Source organism: Ceratocystis lukuohia (assembly GCF_044167205.1).
Source record: "Ceratocystis lukuohia strain C4212 chromosome Unknown Supercontig1_pilon, whole genome shotgun sequence".
NCBI lineage: Eukaryota > Fungi > Ascomycota > Sordariomycetes > Microascales > Ceratocystidaceae > Ceratocystis > Ceratocystis lukuohia.
In genome coordinates this window covers 2,139,931-2,152,254 of record NW_027263520.1, presented here as the reverse complement: position 1 = coordinate 2,152,254, position 12,324 = coordinate 2,139,931, and the positions used below count along the sequence as shown (strand labels likewise).

At 48.9% G+C, this 12,324-nt stretch overlaps 4 protein-coding genes across 4 annotated transcripts; 3 read left to right on the top strand and 1 right to left on the bottom strand.

Moving 5' to 3' along the window:
- Positions 1-6,461: 6,461 nt before the first annotated feature.
- On the top strand, positions 6,462-7,238 carry HOO65_010544 (uncharacterized protein; the record flags this gene model as incomplete). The annotated part of the gene is made up of 1 exon (XM_070999747.1): positions 6,462-7,238. One exon carries the CDS (start codon positions 6,462-6,464, stop codon positions 7,236-7,238), a length of 777 nt encoding a protein of 258 aa, XP_070862366.1.
- Positions 7,239-7,630: 392 nt separating this feature from the next.
- On the top strand, positions 7,631-8,221 carry HOO65_010543 (Ribonuclease H-like protein; the record flags this gene model as incomplete). The annotated part of the gene is made up of 1 exon (XM_070999746.1): positions 7,631-8,221. The coding sequence occupies one exon, from the start codon at positions 7,631-7,633 to the stop codon at positions 8,219-8,221; it is 591 nt and encodes a 196-aa protein (XP_070862365.1).
- Positions 8,222-9,321: 1,100 nt separating this feature from the next.
- On the top strand, positions 9,322-9,921 carry HOO65_010542 (uncharacterized protein; the record flags this gene model as incomplete). Its single annotated transcript, XM_071006182.1, has 2 exons — positions 9,322-9,326; positions 9,393-9,921. 2 exons carry the CDS (start codon positions 9,322-9,324, stop codon positions 9,919-9,921), a joined length of 534 nt encoding a protein of 177 aa, XP_070862364.1.
- Positions 9,922-10,044: 123 nt separating this feature from the next.
- On the bottom strand, positions 10,045-10,698 carry HOO65_010541 (uncharacterized protein; the record flags this gene model as incomplete). Its single annotated transcript, XM_070999745.1, has 1 exon — positions 10,045-10,698. One exon carries the CDS (start codon positions 10,696-10,698, stop codon positions 10,045-10,047), a length of 654 nt encoding a protein of 217 aa, XP_070862363.1.
- Positions 10,699-12,324: the final 1,626 nt, after the last annotated feature.

The following is a 12,324-nucleotide window of genomic DNA, read 5'->3' as shown; positions in this document are numbered from 1 at the left end:
ATGGGGAAACTGGACTCACTGAAGCCACAAACTCGGCTGATTGCGTAGACAAGTAGGCGCTTTATTGTTTCAGAAGAGTCTGCTCCAAAACCCGGGAGCCAGGGGATCTTGATCCTCCCAGGAAAATAGAATATCAGCTAAGCTCCACGTAGACAAAGCATATTGGCAGTTGGATCTCCGTGCTCGAGTTGGGGAGGTCCAGGTGCTCCATGTATCCAGAAGCTACTAGGGCCGTTTATAAATGCCAATTTACGTTCACGGCCTGTCTTGACCACGAGAGCTCGGTCTGAATCCTTTTTGTGTTGTTGCTGCGAGGGCACCATGCACTTGGCGTTTTTAGAACGGCTGATTTCTAGGGTAGGCAGCAGCTGTGATTTTGCTTCGTTTTTGCCAATTTATATCATCCGTTTCAGGCTTTGCAAAGTGCGGTAGCTTTCACCTTTGAATGCTTCAGGGTATTGTGCAATAATCATAATGTAATGTTGATGTTGGCTTGCTTATAATTGAGAAAGTCTGTATGTAAGAGCGGAAAGAAATATATCCACGGCATGTATCTCGTCTAGACTTCACTCAGTATATATGAGGAGCAGACGCTTGGGAGGGGGAGCTTTGATCATGCTTATCCACTCACGTTAGATTATTATAATTACGCCCTCATTAAGCTCGGGTCCAAAGTTCTATCAGTGAGATAACGTGTTGATGCTGAGCAGGTAGTGTTACGTGCTTAAAGAGGTGATAGTTCCCTGCTTTGTTTATTTTCCAAGAGATTTGGAAATTGTAATTAGGAGTTACCCTGTGCTGAATGCAGAGTTGATGTGGCTTCTAAGGAGCTGGTGTCTCTTTAGAATAGCTCTTGGAGTTATCTTGCACGTGTGCGACTTTGGGCACTTGTGCAATTTAGACTGACAACCGGACTGGACAACGCTGCACTGCAGATAATTCTGATATTAAAAACCGATTGTGCTCATGAGGCCAAGCTATTGAAGTTACAAAAGAACCGACAATGTGCTGTGACTTCGGTAATGCCATAGTGTTATGTGCCTGCGACTTGGCTATGTAGAAATGCAGATAATATAGATAATACATCATGTAGAGCTTTCAGTCTCGGCGAATTTAACAACTCATCTTGCAGCACAACTTGTCTTTTCCACTTACTGCAATCTGAACTTCTGCTTGATTGGCACTATATATAAAGTACACGAAGTTTCCTGAGCTTTTGTACTCTGCAGTGACTGAGCTAGAAGGAAATGAAACGTTGGAAATAAAGAGCAGAGCAACCCTGAGCAAGTAGAGGATAGGAAAAGAATGTCGAAAGCGCCAAGCAGCCAAAGCAAAATTAAAACTGAGCTGGGAAATCATATCGGGAAAACTTTAGATGAAAATGAGAGGGACAGCCGAATCATGCTCCGAGCATGGGTTTTGGGAGACGAAATTATCACCCTCGGCGCCCGTTCTCGCCATCTGAAGAACTGTGGATGACATCGGGCCTCCTCTAAGCATCACATGTAGCTAGAAAGATATCGGGTACCAGTTTCGGTCAAAATATTTCGGGTGGAGAGGCGGCAAGATGTCAGTACACGTAAGGCTTTGAGCTTGTTGCAAAGCAATCAGCGTATTGGGGCACAGAAAATCTTGGGTTGCTGGACGGAGTACTTCTGTCACTGCTGCCATTACCGCAACTTCTAAGATAGTTGGTTAGTGGCGTATGGCAAGAATAGGCTCATCAAGTAGCCCGACGACTTGATATACTCGCCAGCTAGGCTGCTTCCAGGCTTGGTTTTGGTTTTGAGGCTGTAGTGATGTAAGAAGCCTTAATAGTTGGAGAAAGCGAAGGTTTTCGTTTTAGAAAACACTTCTTGCCGAGCTCAAAGGGGTTGGCAAAAGACAAAATGGATCAAGAAACCCAGGCATCTGGTTCTGGAGCCATATATATTCCCACGCGAGAGTGGGCTTTCCGGTGTTTAGCAACTAAGAAGCTGCTAGTAAAGGAGCCTGCCGTGATGGTATCTCCGTCGCCGGGTTTCGGTTGGCGAGAGAAAAGGGCAAGTCAGAAGAAAGCCGTCAACATATTTAGATGGCGGACTAGGATGAAGCTAATGAGACTTCTAGACCATCATGAGTTGCACACTAATCACACTTTGGCCTATGTCGGGGTGTTTTCCCGACTCTAAAAGTTGGACTTGGCAATGCGTTAGAGTGAGCTGTCTCGGGCTATGTCAGGAAAACCATACCCAAAACTAAGGGCGGGAAACTTACAGCTTCGTGCGTTGTTGGTGATAGAGTGTGGTGCGCATTGAATAGCCGCGATGGTAAGAATATTCTCGATAAACAAATAAGACAAAAAAAGGGAATGATAGGAAGCATCCGACCCTATCAATAATGCATGAAACCAGGTTCAAACGGTAGTATATCATCTGAAAGACGGGAAGCCAACTACTCCATATATACGCGAGGGCATATGCTCGCTAACTTTGAATGAATAGTGGCGATGAAAATGTAGCATGACGCTCAAAAAAGGTTGACATGTCGTCAAGTGATGAACGGCCTATCTCGCAATAAGCATGTCTTGGGTTTGAACATGCGGCGTCATCTTGATTTCTTGCTATAGTTACACAACACAGTCATTTGTTGCAAGGCAGGCAAGAACGAAATTTTCAGTCATAAATCATTGGTCTTGGTAGTTGCTTATATTTGAGTTCATTCTATACGAGGAAAATACTCTCTCGACAAGCATGAAGACGTTTGCGGACATATAGGCATAGCGTAGATATACTTGTCATGAACGGCACGTTGTTCAGTGATAGGCACATATGGTGGTATCCGGGTTGTATTTTGATCCCTCTTTATAACATGATTATATCCCCTTTTATTATGGCTTATCCCCCGGCTTCTATGAGCCGTTGGCTCTTCTGCCACCACGTTTGCTCCTCTGTATATGGCCGGTAAGGACTTTCTTGGCCTCCACCAAACTACGCTTTTGTTTCGACTTGGCCTTGCCCAAGGTCATTAGGAAGTTCTTCTTGCGGGCCTTGTCTTTGTTGGTCGTGCTCTTTCCCTGCGCGTCCTTCTTGGACTTGCGGATGGCCTTGGTTGATTTGTGCTCCTCACGGTTAGGCTTGCCCTCAGCAGCTAATGCTAGACGCTCCTCCTTGGTCGACTTCCTGAGCTTGGCGGGTGCCTCAATTTGCTCCGCAGTTAGACCCTCGTCGCGATGGCGATCCTGAGTCTCCTTGCGTTTTTGATTGCTGTGGCCCATCACCTTGTCCATTTGGGCCTGGAGGCGCAATTCTTGAAGCTTAGCCAGATCGGCAGGCGTAAGAATAGTTGTGGTAGCAAGTTTGGAAAGAGGCTTGGGCTTCTCGTCTTCTTCCTCGGCATCCTCCCCATCGGCAATAGTTTTGGCTTTCTTTGTGGCCGGCTCGTCTTCATCATCTGAGTGCTCGACATTAATCCAGCCTCCAGAGTCGTCGCTGTCGTTGGATTCCACCTCCCAGTCATCAGAGTTGTAGCCGTCTTTATCCTCATCATCAGAGTCATCAATCTTGATGCCCTTTTCTCTCTTCTCACCGCCAACATCCTCTTCTTCATCCTCGCCGGCCAGCTTCTTTGCCTCCTTGGCAACCCGTTTCCTTTCCCTTTCTTCTTCCTTCCACTGCTCAAGAAGCTCGAGACCCTCGATGCCACCGGATTCCTGCTCACCAAACTTGCGCTTCTTGATTTCGCCACTGCGAATGCCCATAGTAGCGTTCTTTCCACGGTCCTTCTTGGCCAGGAGCTCTGCATCAACTTCACGGAATAGTGATAATAGACCCTTAGCGGCCATCATAGTACCCTTGTCCTTACTCTTGCGGTACTGGACTAGATCCTGAAGAAGGGTATCATTCATGGCAAGCGGTTGTCTGACACAAATCTCACGGATTGCGTTGAGTCCCGCAGCGGCGACCTCAGCTGCAGATGCTTCTGAAACAAACTCATTGGCAATCTTCTGAACAAGAGGCTCGACAGCATCAGGGGGCACAAACTGGTGCACACCTTGTGCGAGGCAGGCTAGGAAGGAGGTGACCTGTTTTTGGCGAGGAGTGAGGTACTTGATGAACCAAGAGTAGAGAGAGATGACGGTAAGTTCGTGCAGGCCGACTAGACGCGTGACCAGCTGAAGAACTAAAAGTTTGCTGTCAAGCGAAAGCTTGGCCTTGGAACTCTGTAAATGTTTGTCAAAAAGAACTTCGGCGAAGCCTTGGGGGTCATGTAAGAGGTGCAGAGCTGAGAAATTGAGGGGATGGGGCTTGTTCTTTTTTGCCTCTTGTCTCTTGATGCTGCCCAACGCCTTGTCATACTGCTTGGACTTCTTCTTGGACTTTTTGTTGATGCCCATTTGGTGCTGGAGTTTCTTGAGATCGATGGTCTCAGCGTCACTGTCTTCATCTTCTAAAGCCTCGCGCTCCTGGTCACCGCCTAGGAAAAAGCGTACAGCGCCAGTAACAACCTTTTCGTTTGTGGACAGACAGGCCTCTTTCATGACGTCAACAGGCTTAGCATCGGTCCAGATTTGTCTCTTCCAAAGCTCGCGGGTAATCTTGACAGCCCAGAGCGCCTTGGGCGATGAGCGATCAGCCATAATGAGGTTGTACATGACGGCTTGGACAGTTCGGTTGAGGGGGTGGTTGGTAGCCTTGGAGTTTGAGTTGCGAAGCTCGCTAATGATCTTGTTGAATAGGAAGCTACGCATGGTTTTACTAGGGGACTCCACTAGAATAGGGAATAGAGTGGTAAGAAGGCTCGAAGAGTCGATTTGTTCTTTGCGGCGCAGCAGGACAAGGCTGCCCACGGCCTTTTCGCGCAGCTCAGGATGCAGCAGTTTGTGGTGTTGCAAAAGCATGGTCTTCAGGTCGCCGGCGAACGACGCAGTATCTTCGGGGTAGCAGTCGGCAACGTGGGCAATTAGGTCAATGATATCGTGGAAGCTCTGAATCGAGTCGGGGGTAGCAGTTGATGGGGAAACGAGGAAGATCTCGCGCTGGGCCTCGTACTGCTCCCATTGCTTGAGGAAGTCCTCCTTGTAGGATCTAGGAGGAGTAGGGTGTGTTAGATAAAGAGCCTCTGTGTGATGCGTGAGCGTGTAAGCATGTAGAGGTTGAGTGCACGTACTTGGGGTCACGGCGAATTTTCCATTGCAACGTAGCGCTGTCCATAGAGCAAAGAAGTTAGAAAAGATATCCAGAGCGCATCATGATTTGAAAGCCCGTGAAATAGAGCAGAGAAAATTCATACTAGTCCGCTTCGTGCTTCTCCAGCGCGGCTGCCTGTTTCTTGAGCACCATATCGAGGATGCTATTGGTTGTGTATGCGTAAATGCGTAAAGAGGCAAGAAAGGAACAGCAAGGCCGACTGCACAATAATGCGATGCTGTGGCGGGGATACTGTTTTGTAAACTTCAAGGCTTTTCTTGTTCTATGGCACTTTCTTTTGCGAACAGTAGCATTGAAACAGAAGGAAAAAAAATTCGGGGCCAAATCCTTATCCTTATCGTTATCGTTATCTTATCGCATGTTCTTGCAGAATTACCATCAAAGTTGCCGTTGTAAATTTGTCGATGGGATAAATTGAAGGGGTGCTTTTTTGAGATTGATAGCTTGAATGGGTAGGCGGACGATGCCTAATTTCGCGTATTCTATAAATGCGACAGCTTAGTGTCCATGAGATTGTAGTGGTGATTTTGTGAGGTCAAAGTTGATTTTGACGGTGCCGACGATGAATGGGACTAGGGTTAGGGACTAGTATTCTGTGCTACCACGGACTACCTACGGACTACTGTGCCATGCTATTTATCAGGACACGGAACGGAACTAGGGCAATAGTAAGGATGCTAATACCACAACTTTAGGGCCTACCGAGCCTATGGAACCTTGGGTAGTGGGTGCCCGCATTTGAGACACGTCATTAGATGTACCGGGCGCAAATCATCACAGTATATACTCTACCTAACTCGCCTTATTGCATAGAGACAAGATTTAGTGTTGAGTTGTTGGTGTATCGTGGGACAAGCCCTCCTAGATGATGTCGGTGACGATACGCTCTATATCGCCCTTTTATAGAATGGCGTGTTTCCATGATATTGCAAGATCAGGGAATAGCTGACTCCACTAGTAGTCAACAACACAGAGCTGAAGGCTAGCTTGGTGGCTTCATCAATTCATGCAGCCTGTCCTCAGCAGTGATGCAGGCAGAGGACATAGTCAGCCACCTTGATGCCTACACCTATAGTTTGTTGCCAAATAACTTGCGGTCTGTCGCACAAGACAAAGGCTATAAACAAAATGTAGGTATGAGCCGTGATCCGACAGCCCTTTTTCTTTTCTTTTCTTCCTTGAACACTAGCCACAATCAGAACTACGATACCAAGACATTGGCTTGAGTTTCTGATGCTCTTCTCTAAACAATTTCCCGGCAAGCAACCTGAAATGAGCACAGAACACATCGCCGCACCGAACATCATCCGAGATGACGGAACCATCCGCTATGGTCTTCCTGCTGACGAGATAGCGGTTGAAGCCCACCCAGCCTCCGACCCCGGGCCTTATTGCGCTAACTCTCATAGCCAGAGCCCTTCTTCTAGCGCTGCAAGCATCGATAGCGGGGCGGCGTATGATAATGAAGGCTACTACCCACAGCCCCGGTCGAATGAGGAGCGGTATGCTATAGATACCCCCTACGAGGATGAGATATCATGGACTGTCGCTCAAAACCCGGGGCCTTTCTTCTTTGAGCTGGGGCCTGACGATGATGATGCGTGGCCTCTAAACATGAGCATGGAACAAGCGCTGGCGCTCTTCAAGGGATCCTGGCCCTTGAGTGCCGACGACTGGGCGATCAGCTTGCGGCCGGTGTTTAGGTACCACGTCGTAAACAGCCCCAAGTGGCTCATCCCAGAAACCATTGTGACGTGGTACGACGAGGATGGGCGACAGGTCTGGATGGGCGATGCCATTCTCTCAGCTCTGGATATGAAAGATCACGGGACTAAGATGTATTTTCTGCACAAAGTCGTGTACGACGCCAAGTCGCCACAGAATATCATTGAGGGTGTTTTCCGCATGACCTCGCGTCACCCGGGAAACGTCGGTTATGTGTTGACTCACGATGGGACTAATCGGATTCTCGTTGCGCCACATATGAGGCAGCTATCCGTAATGGTGCGACCGGGCTTGATTCCTAACCCTACTTGTTGGCTCCCATGATAAGGGCGGAGGCATTTGGGTCTTTGGGGGGAGAGAAGATGCGCGCGCAGGCGCAGGTGTTAGGTGTTTGGTGTTTTGGGAAATTGGGGGGGGGGGGGGGGCAAAGGAGAGAAGGGGTATAGTCCCTTTCTTCTGCTGATACGTCATGATGAGACTTTGCAAAACATGGTTATGTTTTTCATCTTTAATTGCATACATTTGAGGGCATTTTGTAGCCTAAATCCGACGAAATAAAGGTCTGTTGATATATGTACCCATCTTCGCGTCCTTCTAGTGTCTGGAGGCAAGAGCTGACTATTAGCTTTCCTTTTTTTTTATCTTGAATTGTGCCTCCATAACGACGATCACCCCAATAAGCTTACCCGGCGATCTCTTGTCACCCGCGACAGACCATGACTATTACTAGTATAAATCTCACACCCAGCGATCTCAAGCGTTTGTCAGAGCGCCGCCAATGGGGGAGCTCCATTCCATACTCGCCTCACATGTCGAACTATAACGACCAGCGCGGTGGCCGCGACGAATGGGTGCTTTGCTCGCAATCGAATGTGCACGCGGTCAATGACATCAAGTGGCTGAACTACACTACTATCCGGCCTGTTCACGTGACCGTCCGCGACAGCGAAAAGGCTGCTCGTACCCCGACGGCGAGCGACGGATACATCGCTGGCGATGTTACAGTGCAGCTAGTGTCTCCGGATGGGAAGCCTGTTGCATGCTACTTGAATAATGCAGTCTATGTCGAGGGCCTTCCCTTCAATATCATGAGCATGTGCAGAGTCTATGCACGGGGGGGCTTCATCAACAATCTAGTTCTTGCCGAGTCAGAGACGCAGGCTAAAGCTCGCATTGATTTGTCGAACGACCGGTTTTCCCTGCCGACAGCTGGGCCCGTAGTGAATCCCCATAGACTGATTCCCTTTGCATCATACGGGAAGTTGGATCAGCCTTTCGTTCCGTGGATAGGGCTCGGGCCGTTTTGATTCGGCGTTGGTTAGTCGGTGCTATCGGGGGAGCCAAGGCAGGTGCCGGCTCAGACCTGGCCATGCATTGGTTGCTCTATGGATGGCTTGTTGAATGTCTGAGCATGTCGTGAATTGTGGCTTGCTTGAGTACAAGGAGATCGATCAATTTGACGATTGGAGCGTTTTGGCTTGGGATTCTCAGATCAGCCCCACCCCACATAATTCTGCATCATCTGCGAAATACAGCAATGTTGATTGGCTAGAATAACTCCGAGCAGACAGGGGCGTTCGAAAATAGGCAGAAGTTAAATGCGTGCTTTAGAAATGTAGCTTGGAAAGAACTTAATTTTCAGTAATGCGATGTCCATCATGGCGGCATCTCCTGGGGAATCAGGCCGCCATCGGCTGACTGTGTGGGCGTCGCCGGTGAGAGGCCTGTGTAACGGAGGCTCGAGTCTAGTCTCGGTATTGCGCAAGTACCCTTGTACCTCCTAGAGACCGGGTTTACTGGGCTGTGGCTGGCGTGTTTCGAGAATAATACAAGATATAGGTGCCTTGCCTAATGCAAAACCAAGATGTTGTGTCAAGAATGCTGGAGCCCTACAGGCCTGCCATTTTGCTCATGTCATTCATTGTCTTTGTTCTCGGCTTGTGGTGTTATTTCCGAGCGCTCGCAAATACCTCGGCGTTGCGTCGGTGGCACAAGGAATTCGGTCTCTCATTCATTGACCAGGCCAGTTAGCCGCCCGGAAACGACATAAGCCGCAAGATATGACCAGCGCGACCTTGGATGCCTAGCTCGGAAACGCAGAAAAGCTGGGAGTTCGCAGAGTCTAGGTAGATGCCGTGCAAGGGCCGTAGGAGAATGCCTGGCTGCGAAAGGGAGACTTATAAATCGGAGGGTCTGCACCGTCTAGGACACAGAAGGGGAACTCAACTCGCAGTCCATCATTTCATACTGCATTTCTTTTGGTTACATTGTACAGCTTTTCACCGTTGCATCGAGTTTCGTTGCCCAAAATACCATATCAGCGCCTGGCTCTCATCGTTTTCATCTCTACACATACACATACATGGCTGTCTCTCTTCACAACAACATCCATTTTTGCCCAGCCACCATGTTGTAAGTGCATTTGCCTGTGATGGCATGCAATTGAAATATGACAACTAACAAGCTTGTGGGATATAGCGGCTCTAAGATCTCAGGCCTGGTCTCAAAGACCCTCCACCCTCGCAGACGCCAAGACCCAGTTCCCCTCAACACCCCCCTTGCTGAAGCCGGCAACAACTTTCCAGGAACTAACATCAAGTCTTCGTCTAACACTACTGCTTACTCCACTAACAACTTTCCTGGAACCAACCCACACACTGCTGAAGGCTTCAGCAATGGCAACAATAACTTCACTGGTCTCAACCCAGCCTTTGACCGAAATAACTTTCCTGGCATGAACCCACAGCCGTGGTCACCACGAGACTTGAATGATGCTTCTCCCATGTATGCTTTATTACCGGGCGACGAAACACCCAACGCCTCAGAAAATGCCTCCTTGGCCTCAGACTGTCGTTACTACAAGAAGCGTGGCCGTGAGGAAGAATACGGCAATAATTTTCCAGGGGCAAACCCAAGAAGAGCACATGGGGGGCTTTGGGGCTTCTCTAGATGGCCCGAGGAAGATGGAAACAACTTTCCAGGGACCAACCCAAATTCCCGGAGATAATGGCCAGTTGCAAGTAGTGTTAGATGAATTCATGGTTCTTTCTACCATACCATGTGTAATGGCAAGACATATTGTTGCCTTCCATTACATCCTTTTAATATCCTTTTAATATTTTTCCTGCATTTAAAAAGCTGCGCCTTCCGATCTGCCGTGGTATGCTGAGCTCTCAGTAAATTCCTCATCGTCTTCTTCATCTGTCAAGCTTAGGTCCATGTCCGCAAATTGCCCAGCAAACGCGCTCCACTCGCACCTGCTGGGAAGCCCGGTCAAAGGTCTTGGGTTGTTTAGCAATGGCACTTTGACAACCGCGCCGGTAGCGAAGTGCAGCTGCTGTCCTGGGAGCTCTGCTTGCTCGCCCCTAGACACATTTGATATGCTCGACTCTAGCTCTGATCCTAACGGCAGAACAGTAGCTTGCTTTAGCGGGCCAATAGAATTCTCGGTGATTAGAGCGCGTGTATAGATAGGCTCCTCCGGGTGCTGCTGTGAGCGCCAGCTCATGTATAGGCGTTCCTGACCTCTTTGGCTGTATGAGGGCGTTGTTGGCTGTTGCTGCGTAGAGCCTGGAGGGTTCCCAGTGCTAGGGGACTCTTGTGGCACATAGGTGTATGAGCTCCATGGGGAAATATTTTCTGCAGCGGTGCTGGTATTGGTTGCGGAGATGGAGCCCCCTTCTGCGTTGTTATCAAGCGGTATTTTCCGGTGGCTACGCATGGGAGATGGCCCAAGGCTGGAGAGAGAGTCATACCAGCTGTGGGTATAATCGGCCTCTGCCATTGTCGAAAATGACTTGGAGGCATTCCGCCGACACACCCTTTTGCATCTCTCACAGCGCCTTGGATAGGAGTTTCGGCTGATACTATAGATCATGGATATGGCGGTGGCAACAAGTACTGTGATCCCTAGAGCCCCCATGGAGATGCCAATTATGGCAGAATTGCTCAGCCTTTTATTATCGTCTGTTGTCTCGCCAGACTCATTCCCCGTTGTCGTGGGTTGGGCGTTTGCGACAGTAGCAGCAGGCTTGGTATTAGCAGAGATCGCAGCAGCCGAGGTTATGGCCATTAAGACTGCAGCGATTATCTGTGTAGTCTCTTGTCGTGGGGAGATTGCGGCTTTCCAGGCTACATGTTGGCAGCCTTTTGCTTGGGGCATTGTCTCTGAGCAAGGGAAAAACAGAGTTGACGTCTCGATCTTTGGAGCCACATCGCGGGAGAGAGTTAGTGATGCCTGTACGAAAATGATGTCGAGTCCGAACCATACGAGAGCCATGAACTGTTTTAGTATATTGGGGGTAGTGATGTGCATACCAGTGAGGAGTCGATAGTTGAAGATTGATGGCAAAGCGCTCTGTTGCTTTGCCAAAAGCGTAGCAAGAAAGAGTCTTGGAAGTCATGGCAAGACAGCACCAAGGCCGCGTCACTTGTAGCGGTCAGGTGGTGTGCAGAACCTACTAGGTATATATTGTGCCTTATACGTCTTCGGGCCCTATAACGACAGGGCGCTTGCAAGCAGGGCGGACGTAAAGTACGACGCAACGCTGGCGCAATGATACAGGGCGTTTTTTGGTTTGTCCTACTCTATGCTTAGGGTTGCATTAACGGAATTTCAACCAACTTACGCTTCTGGTCTTGGAATCACAAGGCCTTATGAAGGGGGCAGTATGTGATTGATCTCAAGCCAGTGCCAGTGGGAGGCGCTTGGGGTATATAGAAAAGGCCGTGACGCCTATGCCGTGCGTTTCTCGCCGCGCTTCGTAAGCCACCGTTTCTCTCTTTCTAGTGGCAGTTTAGGTGGTGCAGGCTGATCGGTGCCCGGGACGCCTTTGCCTAAGAGCTACGGGCGATGTCTAGCAAAGATCTTTAAGCAGTAGGATGAAGGACTAGTATAGCATGAATGCACACAAGTAGGTGATTTGGCAGATTGCGGTAAGAGGGACTTTCAACTTTGCCATGCCGTATAGTAACAGTGAAAAAGAGACTCTGCTTACAACGACATAATAAAACTCCGGTTGGTAGCTTACTTGGCTAGGGCGAAGATATCCAATGATGCCAATATGTAAACAGGTAGTGTGAGCGTTACTTTGGCATATTGATACATTGGCAGAGCCGGGGAGATGCATACGTATGGGGCGACTGTATAGAGCCTAGATATTCCCGAGAAGCGTCAGAGTGAGATTATCTGGGATCTAGAACACTGCGACAATAAGCCCGGTCAAACGTTGCAGTATCTGTACAAAAAGAAATCAATGAATATGGGTGTATTACCCACCTTCAGTCCTGTAAATGGTGTGACCAAGCTGGTTCAGCTGGAGCGCTTGCTAGCCTTGATAATGTGCTACTAGACAAAAGGACGCTATATTAGCTACAGGGTTCTTCTGGGTGCAGTCTGTTGATTGCTGTA